General features: G+C 36.9%; 1 protein-coding gene across 1 annotated transcript; it reads left to right on the top strand.

The window, feature by feature from the left end:
• Positions 1-366: 366 nt before the first annotated feature.
• On the top strand, positions 367-20,905 carry L2HGDH (L-2-hydroxyglutarate dehydrogenase). The gene is made up of 4 exons (XM_070083244.1): positions 367-556; positions 7,161-7,285; positions 16,308-16,433; positions 20,593-20,905. Exons 1-4 carry the CDS (start codon positions 453-455, stop codon positions 20,883-20,885), a joined length of 648 nt encoding a protein of 215 aa, XP_069939345.1. The 5' UTR covers positions 367-452; the 3' UTR covers positions 20,886-20,905.
• The last annotated feature ends 1,493 nt before the right edge of the window (positions 20,906-22,398 follow it).

The following is a 22,398-nucleotide window of genomic DNA, read 5'->3' as shown; positions in this document are numbered from 1 at the left end:
TTAGTGGGAAGATAATTTGTACAGAGAAAGTTGTTAATGGCATTTATATTTATAATGCAGTTTTACTTCTTTTGGTTATGTCGACGTAAATGGTACTGAATATATGTACATTATATTAGATGTCATAATGTTTATCATTGCAATCAGAGAGATGATCATATGATACAGGTACAATAGACATAAGGTAATGAATGGCATTTAGTTCTATTTTTGTTTTAAAATCCCAAAAATCTATATAATTATGGGGCATATTTTTTTCGTGCTGCGTATTTGACTTTCACTTACGAATTCATAACCTATTAAGTAAAGAAAGATAAGGCTTTTATACATTTTTTTCTATAATTTTCAAGCTTAGTGGGGAGCATATGCTGTACGAGAGTTCGTACGAGGGTGTCGGCAGCATGTGTGGAGCAGCTGGGTGACACTCAGCGTCCAGGACACACACAGGCAGCATGTTGCTCCAGGGGATCCTCACTAGGCCTCTCAGGTGTAATTTGAAACATTTAACACGTCAGCTCTCACCAACACTGTGTAGGCACTTGTCTGCAGCCTCCAGGTATGTCCATGGTCAGTAGAGTAGAAAATTGGCGGTGCCAAGTAGGTTAGCTGTGGAAAGTGTGCTTTTTATTGTCATGAACCCTGAAGGTCACTGTCAGTGCCAATTGGCAAGAATGGCACTCATTAATAGGCAGTGCTTATTACAGCCATGTACGGTACTTTCTAAAGTGTTTATATCCTTCATCTCGGTTATGTACCTACCTTTCCAACCAATAGTCTCGTTTAATATAGACAATCAATACATTTGTTTTACGGTGGTCATGAGGTCACAGGACTCATAATATTGACACTGGTATATATCACGTCATGTAGATTTAACCTAGGATGACCCAGTCGGCTGAAACTGCGACTTAATTCCACAGGGGCCCAGTAATATTGACGATAAAGAAGAGTATTTTCTGATGATATATAGACTACAAGTACGGTACAGTAAAAAAAATAAAAAGTACAGAAAATTGATATAACATACCGATACCATGGATACAGACACATGCAGTATGTGATTCTTTATTGACTAAATGAAGGATCATGTTACACTGTATTTGTGTCTGTCCAGAAATAGAGTACAGACCCTCTGAGGGAGTTTTCTTGGGCGATAGTGAAGGGCTTTTGATCCAAGGAATTGGAATCATAATGTGTACGAGTTTAGCGCTTCCCATGAATATTAATAATTACCAAGATCATTTCCAATATCAGGTATGATTAAATGTTTGAGTGAATAGTGTTTTGAGTATTCCAGTCTCAAAAAAAGTTTTAATACCAGAAGAATGGATTATCTAAACCTGATATAATGTATATGTTTATTTTCAGTGCTGTTCACTGTTTATCTGAAATTCTACACACAAATGTTACATTGCCCAGTCAGTTGGGTGAAGGCCAGCAACCACATAAACACTTGTGCCTTTAGCAGCCTGGGCCTTGACAACTGGGGCACTTTCAGTCCCTGACAGGTAGACAAGTATACATGGATAAGCAAAGTTGTTTCATGTAGTAATAACTTGGACAGTGTAATGACCCCTATGGATTTAGCACTTGCCCACGAACATAATAGTAATTCATATACATAGTACATCTTTTCATGGAAAGCTAGGTGCCTGTACTAAAGAATCTAGTTCAGTTTCGGGCAAGGTGGAACCTGTGGGCATGTCTCCCAACAACTGCTGCCCTGTTTATCTAGTACTAAATGGATACCTAGAAAGTAGCTGACTCATGGGTCACATCCTGTTAGAGGACCTAAGGACCATACTGTAAACCATTGTTGAGTTTTTTATATTAACCGTCTGAAGTTCATAATTAAAATAAAAATATTTTCTCATACGTTGTATTCGTTTGAATATACAAAGACATGCATTAAGGTTCAGTTTATTAATTTTTAGTAATTTACATTAATTGGTCCATCAGACACATTTGAATGCCAGTGATCTCAGTGACAAGTCACTGATTGCTTTAGAGTTCTCCAATATGTTCTTACTGGCAGAGAGATCTCCCATATATAAATTTTGTAAAGTTATTGGTGATCACTGGCATATCTTTGATGGTATACAAGACTGAGGGACTAAGTTTCTATCAAGGTTAAGGGAAAAACTCCTTAAAATTACCTCTTCACTTCTTACACTGTCTCCAGTATAAATGCTACCCTTGTTTAGTAAAGTAGATATAGTTTATTTTCCATGACATTACATAATACTGTACATTACATGTTGCTATATAAAAAATTACAGGGAATAGCCAATAGTTATGCAATGCATTTTTGGCATACTTAAGATTGGACTTTCATTGTATTATACACAAATAACCCGCACATAGAAGAGAGGAGCTTACGACGATGTTTCGGTCCGACTTGGACCATTTATAAAGTCACACGTGTGTAACTTTGTAAATGGTCCAAGTCAGACCGAAACATTGTCGTAAGCTCCTCTCTTCTATGTGCGGGTTATTTGTGTACCATTCCAGTCACGGTATTGTGCCTTTTTTTGTTATTTATTGTATTATGCTGGATAAAAAAAAGCTGATGCGAAGGTAAAATGTTTAGTGACTGCACATACCCAGGTGTTGCATGTGTTGTATTCAACCTCATTAGAATGTTGCATAATTCATGGTTACATTTTAACGAGTCACTGAACCTGCTGCATGGATAACTTGCTGAACTTGATTTGAAAACTTAGTGTGTCTGCTGGATACCACTTATGCTTGCATGTTACCTGTTACTCCTAACTAAAATCAAAATAGTATTATACGTACCTGCTTTAGCAGAACATGCCCTTTGTAATACTAACCTAACCAGTTCTAAACACCATAGTGATACTGAGGGAACTAAAGGTCACAGTAACCTCTCTCCCTATCCAGTAAGAAATGTTGCAAAAGCTGAGCACTATACTGATTACAAAATGTTAAGTTATGACTTTCTTTCAGGAGGGTACCTTGAAGATGGCAAAGGTTCTTGACCTAAGAAATTAGAGCTACTTTCCCTCCTCATATCATACTTGATTGCTTCTAATTTCCCACATACTTTATGGCCCTTGTGGGTTTAGAACTTCCCTGTGAATACAATTGTCGTATGGTTTATTTCCATATACATATCATCATTCATGTAGTGTAATCATTACTGATTGAAGAAATTTTGCTGTAGGTGTTACATGCCAGTTATTAAAAGTGCAGTAATTTGAGTTGAGTTTTATAAAGTTTGGTGCCATTTGTAGTCTTTTCAGCAGTCCTAAACTTAAGCTTATTTAATATAAAGAAAATACTGTACTGTCCATGAAAGTTTTAAGGTACTGTATGTTAATAGGTCATGTCTATGGGCAGCTGCATTAGCTTAGACATGGCAGTCTGAAAGAGGGGCTTATCAAACTTCTTTTTTTACATATATACAGCCTCTCCTCACTTAGCAACATACTCATTTAACGACGACTCGGACTTATGATGGGCTCTTTGACCAGTATTCATACCTAGACAATGTATTTTAGAGCTGATTTCCTCTATTCTGTTTATTACAATATGCAGTACACTACTGTATAAATATTTAAAAATATACTAGAAATGCTATAAATGCTATAAATGGTACAAAGGTGACATTAAAACATTGTCAAAGATGGTTGACATAAACTCACTACTGTACCATTATAGTATGCTCCTCACTTACCAACGAATTCGTTCATTGACAATGTCTAAGGAACAGAACTCTGTCGTTAAGTGAGGAGAGGCTGTACTTTGTGTGTATGTGCCTGTGCTTGCACATGTATGCATGCTGGGGAAAGGGTGATTTCATTTAAGGAGGACTATATCCCCCCAAGCCACCCCTTGGTACTCCCACTGGTTATGTCACCATTGATTTGATCAGTCAGGTACACAACATAGGTTATGTCCTTGTATAGATGTGTAATTTTTAAATATATTGTACATCACCTATTGCTCTAGTCCTCCAGTTTGTAAAACTACATGGGATACAGCATTTGTTTATAGATTAAATGTTACTGGAAAGAAAGAGAGAAATATAGACAGAAATATAAAGTATATGGAATTAAAAATGCAGTGTTTTAGGAGGTAGGGAGACATGGATGATTTTTTGGAAAGTTTCTAACTCTTATAATTGTTATACATGAGCAGTAAGTTCTGTGAAACCAAATTTATTCTCAAACTTATATGCAAACAAAGTACAACTACAGAATTTGAAAAGCTTATAGAATGCATAGCCTTTCAAGCAAGCTTTATTCTAGTTCATACTAAAAGTTTGCAACAATGAATTGATTGAAACTAGTTAGTATTACATAGTTAAGGAATCTGATATTGCATAAGCAAGGATTTGTTTGAATGCCAAGTTTAATTAACTGTGCAATATGAATATATAGCAGTCTTGACAGTTTTGGTGATAATTATTGGGTGATGGAATGTAGTGGTGACAATAATGTGTGGGCAGGAATGCAATGCAAGTACATCACCCCCTCAAGGGAAGTTCCTTGATGCTGGTGAGGGGCTCTTGATCTAGGGAATTAGATCTGTGCTCTGAATTGAGCCTGAATACCTTCCATTCCCCCCCCCCCACATGTGCTGTATAATTCTACAGGTTTGGCGCTCCCCCATAATTATAATAACAATAATGCGAGTAGAGGCAGGTTACAGTTGTTATATTACACATTTACAGGCAATGAAAATTAAACTTTTATTGGATCTAAATCAGATTTGCATAAGGAATCAATAAGGCCACACAGAATTTGGTCCATTTTAGTAAGGGGATTGGATGTTCAGGTGGGTTATGTCTCTGAAGGTGCTCATGCCTGTCTTTTAAGAGAAGTTCTCTAAGTCTATACATGTATCTAGGAAGCATATACATGTACATATACAAATGTATGCTCACGTGCACCTGTCAACCACACTTTGTCAAGGGTTCTCAAGTACTGTAGTCATTTTCATTTCATTGGGTGACCCTTACATACTTGTGTAGTCATTTGTTCATATATTAAATGTGTAAATTATTCAGGAATACTCTCTGTTTAAAAGTAGTTAATATTACTAAACATTTTCATCCCTACTCCAGGATCCGCTGCAGCACAATATTCAGTAATATGTACTCTACACAACATTAAGAAGTGCATTAAGGAAATTTTAATTGAAAATGAGCTCAAATCACCTTGGACTTACCTTGCTGCATTACTCCTTTTTCAAGAATTGCACCCATTGCTGCCTGTGTAATGGCATTAAAAAGATACAGTAATGGAATCTAGTACTTTTATAAATATTCCTAACTTTAACTTATCCCCAGGCCAGTGGGTACTGGATCCAGAAAGTGATGTGCTATTCAGCAGATGGCACTTCAGGCTGTCCTAAGGCAATGAGTTCCCTAGATTACTGATAGTGATATAGTACAATATAGGCAACCACTTCCTTTCTCACACTTTGCTTAAGAGTGCCTCTTATGAAAATAAAAATACTGTAGCGTTTGTTTTCTTACGATTTTTATCCAAATAATGAAGTAGGTTTACACTATATTACCATGACCAGTGTGCTAATCAGTCATGAGATTGTTGCTAGGCAGTCAAGTGAAATAAATTGTGAGAAACTCATTTGCTACACTCAAACTTTAAAATAGCCTTCTATTAATCTGGACATGTTTAAAAAGCTGTTTACAACATTTGTTAGGCTAAAATTTGAATAATCAGCAGAAGTGTGGTATAGATAGATTAATGAAATCTTAGACATGCAATAAAATAGGTCCCAGACAAATACAGTAAAATGAGCTACTGTATAAATTGACTAAAAATACCTTTGTTGAATGATAATAGGAAATGAGGAGGCATGATAACCCTAATTGGCAACATCATAAAAAGGAATGGGAAAATAGATAAAGAACAGTATCCAGGAGGAAGTACCATAGTGATACAGCTATTGGAAAATTAAAAACAAAAAATGACTCATTAAACACTGAAGATTGGTCACTGAGCATGGCTCTGCTTGTATAACAATCTTCAACAGAAGATCATGGATGCCAGTTTGGAGCTCTTGAGCTGAGGAATTGCACTTGACCTTCCCATGGATTGAACTTGATTGTTTCCCATTACTCCAGGTGATTCCTCGCTCCTTTGATACTAGCACTCCCTCTTCAGTATAATAATAATACTCTACTTGTAAACAATGAATAAGTACTCTCTCATTCTTTGCAACAGCTAGGTTGTATAATTGGTCCTTGGTATTTTCTATTCACATTTTAGTTTCACAGTATTATGTAATATCAGTTGCATCTTCTGTATATAGTTATTGTCTGTTACTCAGGCTTGTGTGAACATGTTAGGAATGAGTGGAGGTAAGTGATTTTTATGGTTTGACATGCTGTTGGAGTGTGAACAGGGTAAAATTTATGAAGAGATTCAGGTAAACTAGTTAGCTGGACTTTAGTCCTGGATGTAGGAAGTAAAGGAGGGTGTTTTATATTGATGTTTGGAGAGTCATTTGAACTGTGGCATCACAGCTTCTGGCAAGACAGTGATTGAATGAATGATGGTGAAAGCATTTTTCTCATTGGTGGGTCACCATACTTTGGTGAGAAATTGTTAAAAAAATTATTCATTGGTTAGTGCTGTAGTTGGCTCTCAGTTAAAATGACCTGAATTAAGTTTACAGACAGGGCAATGCATACGGGCATTTATTAGGATGATAGTCAACCATTGCTTTTGGGAATCCCAAAATTTCAAAGGCAGATACAGCAACAATAATAATAATGATGACACCACAAGCATTGCCCTACTCCTGTAACTACCAATACTGCATCGTATAAATAGGCAATCACATTTTCTTTTTTTTTTTTTTTTTTTTTAAACTCGGCAGCCATTTCCAGTTAGCTACCTTTCCAAAAATTTACAAATGTTGCAATGCATTGCAATGTTACGAGCCTCACCATTCCCACCCCACCCCACTTCTATGGTTAGTCCAAATTTGATGAACTTGTCAAGTTGGATGCCACCATCTAAAGAAATTAATTCACATAAAAATAAGTTAGTGGAAGATTACAATTTAATATGGAGGTTACGCTCCATAAAGTTTGAATAATACTTAAGCAATGGGTGAATTATGCTTTTAACAAGGCTGTAATTTTTATCTCGTAATTTCAGCCATGAGCCTGAGTATGATATTGTGGTGGTGGGTGGGGGCATCATAGGTATGGCCACTGCTCGAGAGCTGGCACTCAGGCATCCAGACCTCAAACTTGGCGTTGTAGAGAAGGAGAATCGGCTTGGTAAGGAATTGACCTGTTCAGCTGGGAAATGTCAGGGATTTTAGTATTCCTTAATATAAGAGAATTAAGGTTATTTATATCTTAGTCTGTAACTGAAAGCTTTGTTTAATTTGTATGTATTGCATTATATATGTTTAAAATTTTAAAAAGAATAATAATTAATTTCTCTTGTACTATATTCCAGTATAGAGTGAAAAGTTATTGTTTGTGGGGATGGGTGGGTGAATATTTCAAGTTGTTAGTTTTATGTCTGACACTTTTAAATATACAAGTATATACTTTATTAATAGTTTTATATCTGACAATTGAAAATATATATATTAATCACTGCAATCACTGCTACCATGGTGACTTTTTCATGCCCTACCCAAAAAAGGGATGGTTATATAGTTCTAGTATTACAGACAGAAGCAATCTGAACATTATGACTTGTAGGCACTTATTTATTTGTTCCTGTAATACTGTATTTTCATGTTACATAAGTAAGAGTTAATAGTATAGTGGAACCTTGGTTTTCGTATGCCCTGGTTTTTGTAGGATTCGGTTTTCAACGACTTTTTTTTCGTCAAAATTTTGCCCCAGTTTTTGTACATTTGCTCGGTTTTTGTAGAGTTGACAATGGTCCACCGTACCAAACGCGTCCGCCTGCCTGTGCCTACACAAAGCATCACACACGTTCCGACTCAGTCTGGCTTTGTTTCTCGTTGAGTGAGCATTACCCCGCGTATTCATCCGAAACATTTTGTAATAATCCATTTTTTTTTGTGTGTTTATTGAATGCGACTGCTAAATAAGCCATCGTGGGGCCAAAGAAAGTTCTAAATGCCAGCCCTTTGATAAAGAAGGCAGAAACACGATAGAATTCGAGAAGGACCTCGTAGCAAAGTATGATAATGTTGCAAGCCGTGTCTGCAACATGTTCAATAACAATGTTTTGTCCCATTTTAGGCAAATCTTAGAGGCGCCAGAAACAGACCTCTCTGGACAGATTTTTTGTGCGACAGGGGTCCGGTGACTCTCAAGCTGGTCCTAGTGCCAGTAAAAGACAAAGGGAAGTAACCCTGGATAGGGCCTTGCTACCTGAAGTCCTTATGGAGGGGGATTCCCCTTCACAACAATAATCTCTCCTCCTCCCTCTTCCCTCCTCACCATCTTCCATACGTCAACAAGAGTCTTAATAAAGGTAAAAGTGACGCTAAATGTTCATTTATCCATTTCATTAGTCATTTATATTTATTTCTCATTGTTTTCTGTATGTAAAACTATAGTTATTCTCTGTAAAATGTATTTTTTTTTTTTTAATATTTTTGGGTGTCTGGAATGGATTAATTGGATTTACATTATTTCTTGTGGGAAATATTGCTTCAGTTTTCATACAATTTGCTTTTCATCAGACTTTCTGGAACAAATTCATCATGAAAACCGAGGTTCCTCTGTATAATATTGCTCTTGGTCTCATTTAACTGAGCATTTATTTAATGATACTAACAATTTTTTTTTTATCTTGTATCTCCCCAAATGAATCTGAAGTTTTCTTCACTTTTATAAGAAAATATGATTTAGTACATTTCTTAATGTCTTGATTAAAATTCATTTGTTGCAGCTGTTTCTTCCTAATTAGTTGGAAATTGTAAATGATGAATAGGCAGATATAACTATCCATGTACATCATAGCACCTTAAAAGTGGAAAGTGCCAGCTAATTTTGCTGCAAGAGGTTGTTGAACATGTGTACGTAGTATTAGAGCATCTTGAAATTGAATTGACTATTAATTTGTAATGGAAGTATTTGTTCAACAGCTTGTTTTTCTGTAAGAGATCACTTGAAGCTTTTCTATGGGAGTGGACAATGTTTATGGAAGAGGGTTGACATCTTTCTGCCTTTGTATGGTCTCTGATATAGGTTAGTGTAGCTGTCATAGTTTCCTTTCATGTTCCTTTGCAAGCAAAAAGTATCTAGATCAATGTGAAGAATGTTTAGTTACTTGTGATTTTCTTTTACTGTCATAAACCATTCTTTCATAAGTGTTGGTTATCTTTGCAGTGTAAGAGATTGTCATTAAGATGTAGACTTTAAAATAAATCATTAGTTGTATCTATGAAACTGCAGTTGTTCTATTTTCTAAATGCAAAGGGAAGACCATTAAAGGTTGCTACATTGCTTAATTTCAGTCACTTGAGGTAAACTCCCAAAGTATAGATAATTGGATAGTTATTATTATTGTTGATCATTTTGTAATAATAATCTGTTCCAAAAATGCTATTATTGCTAGTTCTTTCATCATTATTTATTGTCTTTATTCTGTCACTGCTGAATCTCTGATTGTTCACTTGTGTATGTTTGTCAGTGTGTTATCCTTTTTTTTTTCTTCATGATTGTGATGCTGTGAAGTAGAGGTTGCTTTGCTTGTATATAATTTTAACTTGTCATATATTCAGAGTTTAGCAGAACCACTATTATCTATTTGTCCTTCCCATTGGCAGATAATGTACAGTACTGTAGTTAATTTTGCCAGATACCTAAAGTCCCCCACCAAATTTGTTTGTAGTGTAGAACCATTGACAGAGATGTACTGTACACGATTTTTTTTTTTATAGAAATTACAGCATTATGTTCTATGGCATACATTAAGATGTGCAAGTGGTACCTAAAGTTTCAAACAGCTCCCAACTTGAACAGTTATGTAAGTGTATTTTTGCAAGTGTTTTTGTAAGTGTATTTCTGGGGGTCTGAAACAGGCTAATCTAATTTACATTATTCGTCGTGGGAACAAATTTGTTTGGTATCAGCACTCGAACAGCTGAAATAGAAAATGGTAGAAAACCCAGATGAGTGTGTAAATATATATGCATCCACATGCATGCATGTAATGTCACCATGGTTGTTTAATATATTTATAGATGGGGTTGTAAAAGAAGGGTGTTTGGGAGAGGGGTGGGATTAAATTATGGGGAATCAAATTCAAAATGGGAATTGACAGTTACTTTTTGCTGATGATACTGTGCTTATGGGAGATTCTAAAGAAAAATTGCAAAGGTTAGTGGATGAATTTGAGAATGTGTGTAAAGGTAGAAAGTTGAAAGTGAACATAGAAAAGAGTAAGGTGATGAGGGTATCAAATGATTTAGATAAAGAAAAATTGGATATCAAATTGGGGAGGAGGAGTATGGAAGAAGTGAATGTTTTCAGATACTTGGGAGTTGACGTGTCGGCGGATGGATTTATGAAGGATGAGGTTAATCATAGAATTGATGAGGGAAAAAAGGTGAGTGATGCGTTGAGGTATATGTGGAGTCAAAAAACGTTATCTATGGAGGCAAAGAAGGAAATGTATGAAAGTATAGTAGTACCAACACTCTTATATGGATGTGAAGCTTGGGTGGTAAATGCAGCAGCGAGGAGACGGTTGGAGGCAGTGGAGATGTCCTGTCTAAGGGCAATGTGTGGTGTAAATATTATGCAGAAAATTCGGAGTGTGGAAATTAGGAGAAGGTGTGGAGTTAATAAAAGTATTAGTCAGAGAGCAGAAGAGGGGTTGTTGAGGTGGTTTGGTCATTTAGAGAGAATGGATCAAAGTAGAATGACATGGAAAGCATATAAATCTATAGGGGAAGGAAGGAGGGGTAAGGGTCGTCCTCGAAAGGGTTGGAAAGAGGGGGTAAAGGAGGTTTTGTGGGCGAGGGGCTTGGACTTCCAGCAAGCGTGCATGAGCATGTTAGATAGGAGTGAATGGAGACGAATGATACTTGGGACCTGACGATCTGTTGGAGTGTGAGCAGGGTAATATTTAGTGAAGGGATTCAGGGAAACCAGTTATTTTCATATAGTTGGATTTGAGTCCTGGAAATGGGAAGTACAATGCCTGCACTTTAAAGGAGGGGTTTGGGATATTGGCAGTTTGGAGGGATATGTTGTGTATCTTTATATGTATATGCTTCTAAACTGTTGTATTCTGAGCACCTCTGCAAAAGCAGTGATAACGTGTGAGTGTGGTGAAAGTGTTGAATGATGATGAAAGTATTTTCTTTTTTGGGGATTTTCTTTCTTTTTTGGGCCACCCTGCCTCGGTGGGAGACGGCCGACTTGTTGAAAAACAAAAAACAAAAAAAAAAAAAACATGCATGTATAGTTTGACCTAAGTATAAGTAAAAGTAGCAAGATATATCTTTTATTCTGCTTGTTTGAGACAGAAAAAAGACCCCAACAATCCTATCATCATGTAAAACAATTACAGGTTTCTGTTTCACACTTGCTTGGCAGGGCAGTAGTACCTCCCAGGGTGGTTGCTGTCTACCAACCTGTTACCTATACATTTAACATTTTATTAAAATTAAATATTTTTTTAAGTACATTATGGTTCTAATTGAATTAGTGATTTGAAGTACCATGCAGTTTGACAAGGTTACTCGTTTTTTAACGAGTTATTTGTTAAAATACACTCATATGGATGAGTGAATTCGAGAATTGCTATATGGCTGGAGGATGATGATGTGGGTAAAAGATATCTGTATAATACCTGAAAATATAGTACGTATAAGTATTGGTGAAGGTGTTTTGTAGTCTACATAATAAGATGCAGTTTTGTAGGTTATTAATGTGTACTGTGGTACAGTACAGTAAATTTATTCTCATTTTTCTCTATCATTCATTTCTCCATAATTCATTATTTATTCTTTTACAGGTACAGTACCTACTTTCTTTACTTTACCTTTTATACTGTAACAGTAATCACATATTATAGCATCTATTTTTCTTACCAAATGACAGTTTGAAAAAATGGCACCATTATGAGGTACATAATATATTATACATAAATACAAGTGTGTCTTCCTTTATGCAAATTTTCTTTTGTGCAGTAGCCCCATTTTTACCATTAATTCACTATGCGTGGTATAAATTCATTCTTGCAGTCACTCAAGTCCACTGCTACCTGATTATTGTAAATAAAATATTATGATTGGCTTAGTGTAAGTTCTCTGTGCCAAGTTCAAAGAATTGGATAACTGACTAGAGAAGTATGACTGAATTTTGAATTTTATTTTTTCTTGAGTATTTTTGGGCCACTATCATTATTTTTGATCATATAAGTGCAGTAAGTTCATACTTTTGGGGTAAATATTTACCAAGTACAGTGGTACCTTGACTTATGAGTGCCCCAACTTGCGAGTTTTCTGAGTTATGAGCCTTTGCTCAGTCAGTTTTTTTTCTTTAAAGTGAACCAAAATCCGAGTTACAAGCGAGTTTCAGGTATGCTGCCACTAGTTGGCGCAGCAAACACCACAACAGTGCACATGCATACCTTGCCGTGGAAGCATCTCGCTTATGTTGTGCTTGCATTTTGTGCAGTTATTTTTATGATGTTCATTGAATTAAAGCACGAAATCATAGAAAAACACGAGCGAGGTGTGCGTGTAGTTGACTTGGCTAAGCAGTAGAAGCGTAGTATGCACTTCGTGCCTTCTCTGCAAGAAGGCATGAAGCATTTCAGTTAATTTCTGTTAATTTCAGTGAGGAAAATTTATTTAACCCTTTGACTGTCGCGGCCGTATATATACGTTTGCGAGGTACCGTGTTTGACGTATATATACTCATAAATTCTAGCGGCTTCAAATCAGGCAGGAGAAAGCTAGTAGGCCCACATGTGAGAGAATGGGTCTGTGTGGTCAGTGTGCACCACATAAAAAAAATCCTGGAGCACGCAGTGCATAATGAGAAAAAAAAACTCCGACCGTTTTTTTTAATTAAAATGCCGACTTTGTGGTCTATTTTCGTATAGTATTTGTGGTTGTATTCTCGTTTTCTTGGTCTCATTTGATAGAATGGAAACTATATTATAGAAATGGAGGTGATTTTGATTAATTTTACTATAAAAAGAACCTGGAAATGGAGCACAAAGTACAGGAAATGTTTGATTTTTGCCGATGTTCAAAAGTATACAAATGATGTCATTGTCCAATAAATGTCCAAATAGCCATTCTAATACGCAGTCATGAATGGGTTGATGTAATTTTTACAATTATTACAGTATTGCAGTAGTCTGCATAACAGTAAATCTTCTATTTTTTGTTTGAATAAAATTTCAAAATAAAAGCAAGAGTAATATCACAGGGACCTGGAGACATGACTGATGAACAAAGAAAATGTTATTTTAGAGCCAGGAATGTCTGCATTGTTCATTCTGGACCTTATTTTGAAATTGTCGTATTTTTTAATTTTCGTGAAATTGGCCAAATTGCAAATTTCTGACCATGTTATTGGGTAGTTGAAATCGGTAAATGGGCAGTTTCTTGTACTCAATCGATAGAAAAAATAGAGTTCTGAAGAAATAGTTATGAGTTTGGTTGACTGGAATAACGGAATTAGCCGAAAATAGGGCTCAAAGTGGGCGAAATTGCCGATTTTTAAATATCGCCGAAGTCGCTAACTTCGCGAGAGAGTAATTCCGTCAGTTTTCCATCAAATTTCGTTTTTTTGGTGTCTTTACAATCGGGAAAAGATTCTCTATCATTTCATAAGAAAAAATAATTTTTTTTTTTTTCGAAAATTTTGCGACACCAGAAGCAACTTCAGGATTTGGCCCTTCGACAGTCAAAGGGTTAATATACGAGCAAATTGAATTCCGAGATAATCACTTTTGTTTCAGTGTTTTCCTTATGAAACTGGTGATCTGGTGCAGTTAGCCTCACAAACATACTGTTTTCTCTTATAATAAGACCTCAGAAGGGCAAGAATGGGAAGATATGGTCAGAGAGAGAATTATTTTTCACCTCGGGCGTGGCCACCACCACTCATCACATAATGACATATTTTATTCATTCTAGAGTATATATAATGTTTCTATGTTATTTATATTGTTTATTATGTCAGATCAGTTGTGATAAGCCATAGAGTTGATATTATCATTATATTGAAGTACGTATATTCTCCTGCCTCCCGAGAGCCAGGAATTCCGCTGGAACGAATTAATGGCTTTTCAGTTAATTTTAATGAGGAAAATTGATTTCATATACTATGAGCAAATTGAGTTACGAGCTGGGTCATGGAACGAATTAAACTCGCAAGTCAAGGTACCACTGTAATGTAGAAGCTGCAAAGTCTAGGAACATATCCCTTTATGTATTTTACATGTTAAATTTTATCCACTCTCTGTGCCATTGGCTGGAAATATATTTATCGCATAAAGTAAGGAACACCTTTATTGTTTAATGTATCCTAGTACAGTATAATTATGAATCTGATGTTTTATGTATTTTATTTTTATTTGTAATACTAAACAAGTTTATTTTTCAACCACTGATATAGTATTTGTTCCAGCTGGAATCCCAAGATTCTTTTTTATTTATTGTACCATATTCTTGGTCAGTTGCTGTTTGGGGTGGTGGAATTTGTCATTTATTCTTAATTTGTCAAGTGTTAATGTAGCAATTGGTCAGCCTGTTGTCATTTGAGGTAATGTAAGTAGCAACAAATTGTCATCAGCAGATTGTGAAACTGATGATCGTGTATAGTCCTGGCACTGAGGAATTTGGTTTTCTTGTTGAATCCTTTACAAAGAAAAGTGGTCATCTTGTATGTGGTGACTTAACTACTAGATTGATCGTTCACAACAGAATCCAAATTCGTGAGAGTTCCTGGAGCTAGTACATTAGAATATTTTTTAGAATGTGTTATTGCCCACCCACATTGGTGGTCATGTATTGGACTTGATTCTGTTTACTGTCTATTCTCAGAGCATTAAGGATGCAGATGTAATACCTCTCAATATGAGTACAGGTACAGCATCGATTTTCCGGAACCACACAAATTTACGAGCAGTAATCCAGAAAGGCTTTTGAACCAAAGGTCCAGAAAATCGATGTTGTACCTGTATAAGATCAGTGTCATTACTTTCTCTTGATATTTCAGTGTACTGCCTCTCTGTAATTATAGAAACCATAATTTGGACCAGGTTGATGTGATGGTGAGAGATGCCTTAGAAAAGGTGGATACATCTTCATTGTCTGTTGACTAGTTAGAAAAGATTCATGATGTGTTTGTTGCCGTGACTGATGAGTTCTGTCTTTTGATCAGTTAAGGATCTTGATTCATAACTTTGCCCCATGCTATGATTCCTCTGTTACCCAGCTGTGTAGTTCTTGGAGTGTTCTAGAGTCGATGGTGTAGATTGCGTACTACTGGATCACGATCTGATTTTGTAGAGGGACCATAGACAAGTAGTGAACAGATTATTGGCTTGTAAAGTGGAATACTTAGGTAAAAAATTGAATCTTGCTGTTGAAATCTGACTCTTCTCTTTACCCATCTGGATGACCATTTTTGGCCCTGTAACTGAACCTGCTTTGCCTACCTCTGATTCTGCATTTCAGCTGGACTCTGCCTTCTCTTATTATTTTCGTCAGAAAATAGAGAATAAACTTTTAAACTTGGATTCAACTCGAGTGGATGCAGAGTTCTCTGTGATGGTTCTGGCTCATGATATTTTGCTCTAGTTGGTGAGCAGGGGGTTTTGGGGTATAACATTAGATTTAATAAAATATATGTATTGTGCATTAGATTCTATTGTTTCAAAGATCTGTGTTGATCAGTCGTTATTTTCAGTGTGGTTTTTCCACAGTTCATGAAGGGAGCTTCAGTTTGATCATTTCTCAAGAAGCCTTTCCATGATTCAGAAAACATGTCACTGTTATCCTGTTTCTAATCTTACATTCCTTTCTAAATTGTCTGAACATGCTGTTTTTGATCATTGTTTCCTTTCCTACCATGGATAACTATCAACAAAGCCCTCCTTAATATGGACAAAAACCTACTAAATGATTGGAAACAGAGCTTTAAATATCCAACTAAACAAAATGATCAATGGTAGCACCTCCCTGGGTGGTTGCTGTCTACCAATCTACCACCATAGTATTATTATTATTATTATTATTAATATTATTATTATTATTATTATTATTATTATTATTATTATTATTATTATTATTATTATTATTATTATTATTATTATTATTATTTTGCATTGCAGCATTCCATCAAAGTGGCCACAACAGTGGGGTAATACATGCTGGAATCTACTATAAACCTGGCTCCCTCAAGGCTAAACTGTGTGTTGAGGGCCTCCAGCTTACTTATGAGTACCTGGATAAAGAAGGTAGAATCACTAGTTGTACTGAACAATTCAATATATGTACTGTAAACTAAGTACACTAGTAATAACACCAAATGCTTGTTGAGTAAACATTGTCTCCAAGTTTTGCTGGTTTCTTTTTCTGTCTCATAAACACGCTAGATAACAGGGATATCTTGCTACTCCTACTTACACTTTGGTAACACTTCACAGACACGCACATGCATATATATATATATATACATACATCTAGGTTTTTCTCCTTTTTCTAAATAGCTCTTGTTCTTCTTTATTTCTTCTATTGTCCATGGGGAATTGGAAAAGAATCTTTCCTCCGTAAGCCATGCGTGTCGTATGAGGCGACTAAAATGCCGGGAGCAATGGGCTAGTAACCCCTTCTCCTGTAGACATTTACTAAAAAAGAGAAGAAGAAAAACTTTATAAAACTGGGATGCTTAAATGTGCGTGGATGTAGTGCGGATGACAAGAAACAGATGATTGCTGATGTTATGAATGAAAAGAAGTTGGATGTCCTGGCCCTAAGCGAAACAAAGCTGAAGGGGGTAGGGGAGTTTCAGTGGGGGGAAATAAATGGGATTAAATCTGGAGTATCTGAGAGAGTTAGAGCAAAGGAAGGGGTAGCAGTAATGTTAAATGATCAGTTATGGAAGGAGAAAAGAGAATATGAATGTGTAAATTCAAGAATTATGTGGATTAAAGTAAAGGTTGGATGCGAAAAGTGGGTCATAATAAGCGTGTATGCACCTGGAGAAGAGAGGAATGTAGAGGAGAGAGAGAGATTTTGGGAGATGTTAAGTGAATGTATAGGAGCCTTTGAACCAAGTGAGAGAGTAATTGTGGTAGGGGACCTGAATGCTAAAGTAGGAGAAACTTTTAGAGAGGGTGTGGTAAGTAAGTTTGGGGTGCCAGGTGTAAATGATAATGGGAGCCCTTTGATTGAACTTTGTATAGAAAGGGGTTTAGTTATAGGTAATACATATTTTAAGAAAAAGAGGATAAATAAGTATACAAGATATGATGTAGGGCGAAATGACAGTAGTTTGTTGGATTATGTATTGGTAGATAAAAGACTGTTGAGTAGACTTCAGGATGTACATGTTTATAGAGGGGCCACAGATATATCAGATCACTTTCTAGTTGTAGCTACACTGAGAGTAAAAGGTAGATGGGATACAAGGAGAATAGAAGCATCAGGGAAGAGAGAGGTGAAGGTTTATAAACTAAAAGAGGAGGCAGTTAGGGTAAGATATAAACAGCTATTGGAGGATAGATGGGCTAATGAGAGCATAGGCAATGGGGTCGAAGAGGTATGGGGTAGGTTTAAAAATGTAGTGTTAGTGTGTTCAGCAGAAGTTTGTGGTTACAGGAAAGTGGGTGCGGGAGGGAAGAGGAGCGATTGGTGGAATGATGATGTAAAGAGAGTAGTAAGGGAGAAAAAGTTAGCATATGAGAAGTTTTTACAAAGTAGAAGTGATGCAAGGAGGGAAGAGTATATGGAGAAAAAGAGAGGGGTTAAGAGAGTGGTGAAGCAATGTAAAAAGAGAGAAAATGAGAGAGTGGGTGAGATGTTATCAAAAAGTTTTGTTGAAAATAAGAAAAAGTTTTGGAGTGAGAGTAACAAGTTAAGAAAGCCTAGAGAACAAATGGATTTGTCAGTTAAAAATAGGAGAGGAGAGTTATTAAATGGAGAGTTAGAGGTATTGGGAAGATGGAGGGAATATTTTGAGGAATTGTTAAATGTTGATGAAGATAGGGAAGCTGTGATTTCGTGTATAGGGCAAGGAGGAATAACATCTTATAGGAGTGAGGAAGAGCCAGTTGTGAGTGGGGGGAAGTTCGTGAGGCAGTAGGTAAAATGAAAGGGGGTAAGGCAGCCGGGATTGATGGGATAAAGATAGAAATGTTAAAAGCAGGTGGGGATATAGTTTTGGAGTGGTTGGTGCAATTATTTAATAAATGTATGGAAGAGGGTAAGGTACCTAGGGATTGGCAGAGAGCATGCATAGTTCCTTTGTATAAAGGCAAAGGGGATAAAAGAGAGTGCAAAAATTATAGGGGGATAAGTCTGCTGAGTATACCTGGTAAAGTGTATGGTAGAGTTATTATTGAAAGAATTAGGAGTAAGACGGAGAATAGGATAGCAGATGAACAAGGAGGCTTTAGGAAAGGTAGGGGGTGTGTGGACCAGGTGTTTACAGTGAAACATATAAGTGAACAGTATTTAGATAAGGCTAAAGAGGTCTTTGTGGCATTTATGGATTTGGAAAAGGCGTATGACAGGGTGGATAGGGGGGCAATGTGGCAGATGTTGCAAGTGTATGGTGTAGGAGGTAGGTTACTGAAAGCAGTGACGAGTTTTTACGAGGATAGTGAGGCTCAAGTTAGAGTATGTAGGAAAGAGGGAAATTATTTCCCAGTAAAAGTAGGCCTTAGACAAGGATGTGTGATGTCACCGTGGTTGTTTAATATACAGTGGACCCCCGGTTAACGATATTTTTTCACTCCAGAAGTATGTTCAGGTGCCAGTACTGACCGAATTTGTTCCCATAAGGAATATTGTGAAGTAGATTAGTCCATTTCAGATCCCCAAACATACACTTACAAACGCACTTACATAAATACGCTTACATAATTGGTCGCATTCGGAGGTGATCGTTATGCGGGGGTCCACTGTATTTATATATGGGGTTGTAAGAGAAGTAAATGCGAGGGTCTTGGCAAGAGGCGTGGAGTTAAAAGATAAAGAATCACACACAAAGTGGGAGTTGTCACAGTTTCTCTTTGCTGATGACACTGTGCTCTTGGGAGATTCTGAAGAGAAGTTGCTGAGATTGGTGGATGAATTTGGTAGGGTGTGCAAAAGAAGAAAATTAAAGGTGAATACAGGAAAGAGTAAGGTTATGAGGGATAACAAAAAGATTAGGTGATGAAAGATTGGATATCAGATTGGAGGGAGAGAGTATGGAGGAGGTGAATGTATTCAGATATTTGGGAGTGGACGTGTCAGCGGATGGGTCTATGAAAGATGAGGTGAATCATAGAATTGATGAGGGGAAAAGAGTGAGTGGTGCACTTAGGAGTCTGTGGAGACAAAGAGCTTTGTCCTTGGAGGCAAAGAGGGGAATGTATGAGAGTATAGTTTTACCAACGCTCTTATATGGGTGTGAAGCATGGGTGATGAATGTTGCAGCGAGGAGAAGGCTGGAGGCAGTGGAGATGTCATGTCTGAGAGCAATGTGTGGTGTGAATATAATGCAGAGAATTCGTAGTTTGGAAGTTAGGAGGAGGTGCGGGATTACCAAAACTGTTGTCCAGAGGGCTGAGGAAGGGTTGTTGAGGTGGTTCGGACATGTAGAGAGAATGGAGCGAAACAGAATGACTTCAAGAGTGTATCAGTCTGTAGTGGAAGGAAGGCGGGGTAGGGGTCGGCCTAGGAAAGGTTGGAGAGAGGGGGTAAAGGAGGTTTTGTGTGCGAGGGGCTTGGACTTCCAGCAGGCATGCATGAGCGTGTTTGATAGGAGTGAATGGAGACAAATGGTTTTTAATACTTGACGTGCTGTTGGAGTGTGAGCAAAGTAACATTTATGAAGGGGTTCAGGGAAACCGGCAGGCCGGACTTGAGTCCTGGAGATGGGAAGTACAGTGCCTGCACTCTGAAGGAGGGGTGTTAATGTTGCAGTTTAAAAACTGTAGTGTAAAGCACCCTTCTGGCAAGACAGTGATGGAGTGAATGATGGTGAAAGTTTTTCTTTTTCGGGCCACCCTGCCTTGGTGGGAATCGGCCAGTGTGATAATAATAAAAAAAAAATAATAATAATAATAATAATATTATAATATTACAAGTGCTGTCGCTGGATATTTTATACAAATAAAAATTGACAGCAAGTGAAAAGCAGTTTTTGTGAATGCAAATTGTATGTTATCTTTGAATGGCTAAATAAAATATCCAGTTGATGAGTCAGTTGATTATTACTACACTTAAATCTTTTAGTTTGTTTGTCATGGAGAAATTATTTTAACTGACCTTTATCATTAGTATTTGACAATTATGGATAAGCCTGCCATTTACTTTAGGTTTGTACTACACACTCTCCCATCATTCATAATGCATGCCCTTGTGGATTGGTGGATAGTTTGTCATGTACACAGTAAACAATTTCAGGTATACCATATAAGAAATGTGGGAAGCTGATTGTGGCAGTAAATGATAAAGAAGTTGGAAGACTGATGGATCTGTTTGACCGGGCCATTCATAATGGTGTACCAGATGTTGAAGTCATAGAGGGCAATGAAATAAAGAAGTATGAGCCCTACTGTCACGTGAGTTTATCAAGTTTCTACAATCTTCAGTACTTCATTCCTGTCAAAAAACATTATCTGTGGAGGCAAAGAAGGGAATGTATGAAAGTATATTGGTACCAACACTCGTATATGGGTGTAAAGCTTGGGTTGTAAATGCTGCAGCGAGGAGGTGATTGGAGGCAGTGGAGATGTCCTGTCTAAGGGTAATGTGTTGTGTAAATATTATGCAGAAAATTCGGAGTGTGGAAATTAGGAGAAGGTGTGGAGTTAATAAAAGTATTAGTCAGAGGGCTGAAGAGGGTTTGTTGAGGTGGTTTGGTCATTTAGAGAGAATGGATCAAAGTAGAATGACATGGAGAGCGTATAAATCTGTAGGGGAAGGAAGGCAGGGATGGGGTCGTCCTCGAAAAGGTTGGAGGGAGGGGGTAAAGAAGGTTTTGTGGGCGGGGTGCTTGGACTTCCAGCAAGCATTCATGAGGGTGTTAGGAGTGAATGGAGACGAATGGTTTTTGGGACCTGACGAGCTGTTGGAGTGTGAGCAGGGTAATATTTAGCAAAGGGATTCAGGGAAATCGGTTATTTTTATATAGCCGGACTTGAGTCCTGGAAATGGGAAGTACAATGAGTGCACTTTAAAGGAGGGGTTTGGGATATTGGCAGTTTGGAAGGATATGTTACATATATCTTTATGTATGCTTCTAAACTGTTGTATCTGGGTGCCTCTGCAAAGACAGTGGTTATGTGTGAAAGAGGTGGAAGTGTTGAATGATAATGAAAGTATTTTCTTTTTGGGGATTTTCTTTCTTTTTGGGTCACCCTGCCTTGGTGGAAGACAGCCGACTCGTTGAAAAAAAACATGATCACATGTTCCAAGTTAAAAACAACAGTGACATCTTTCACTAAAGTATCACAAGTTTTTTCACTTGTATATCTTCTTATGTACTATATATGTACATCCATTTTCATTATATGAAAAACAGTTATATGCAGCAGTTTGTTTAGAAATAGTATGAAGGTAATAAGAGTACTCATTACTGGTCTGGAAAGTACTGTATATTTGTTAAGAATTACAAAGTCGGACTGCCTTTTAAGGATTATGTATATTTATTTTTCTGTCCTTACCATACTGTACACAAATTGCCCTATAAGTGTGGACATTATAAACACTTGTTATTTCAGGGCTTTGGACAGTGAATGGGTTAATCTTATCAGTGAATTTAACTGAATCATCATATGGTGTTTGAAAGTAATTTGTTTGATCTTTCAGTGGGTTTTTTTATGTTATTAGAAAAGTAGATTAGTGATTCATTATCCCCTCCATGATTATGCCTGTACTTCGGGGTGCTGTTATATTGGTCCAGATATGATTGAGGACAAATGCAGAAGTTTCAGTGGATTTAGTGATTGATGGTGTCAGGAGGCATGAATGCATACTGTCCAGAAAATTTGACTTTTTTATTTATCAGGTATTTGACAGTAATGTTGAAATCACCAGCAATTGTCATATTGTTATAAATTAGTTGCTTGTTATCATACATCTCAGGCTATCACTGATTATTATTATCCACTAGGAATTTTTATTGACCTAAGAAAAGCTTTTCACAGAGTAGACCACGGCATCCTACTCCACAAACTTGACCATTATGGTATAAGAGGCCATGCGCTT

Source organism: Cherax quadricarinatus, chromosome 9, assembly GCF_038502225.1.
Source record: "Cherax quadricarinatus isolate ZL_2023a chromosome 9, ASM3850222v1, whole genome shotgun sequence".
In the NCBI taxonomy this organism is placed as follows: Eukaryota; Metazoa; Arthropoda; class Malacostraca; order Decapoda; family Parastacidae; genus Cherax; species Cherax quadricarinatus.
Note: the sequence above shows the minus strand (reverse complement) of the source record. Positions and strands in the feature narration are given on the sequence as shown.

Excerpts from the sequence above, each read along its gene's own strand:
- L2HGDH (XM_070083244.1), top strand. The coding sequence starts at position 453 with ATGTTGCTCCAGGGGATCCTCACTAGGCCTCTCAGGTGTAATTTGAAA. Across the intron at positions 557-7,160 it reads CACTTGTCTGCAGCCTCCAG|CCATGAGCCTGAGTATGATA; the intron begins GTATGTCCATGG and ends TCGTAATTTCAG. Across the intron at positions 7,286-16,307 it reads AGAGAAGGAGAATCGGCTTG|CATTCCATCAAAGTGGCCAC; the intron begins GTAAGGAATTGA and ends TTTGCATTGCAG.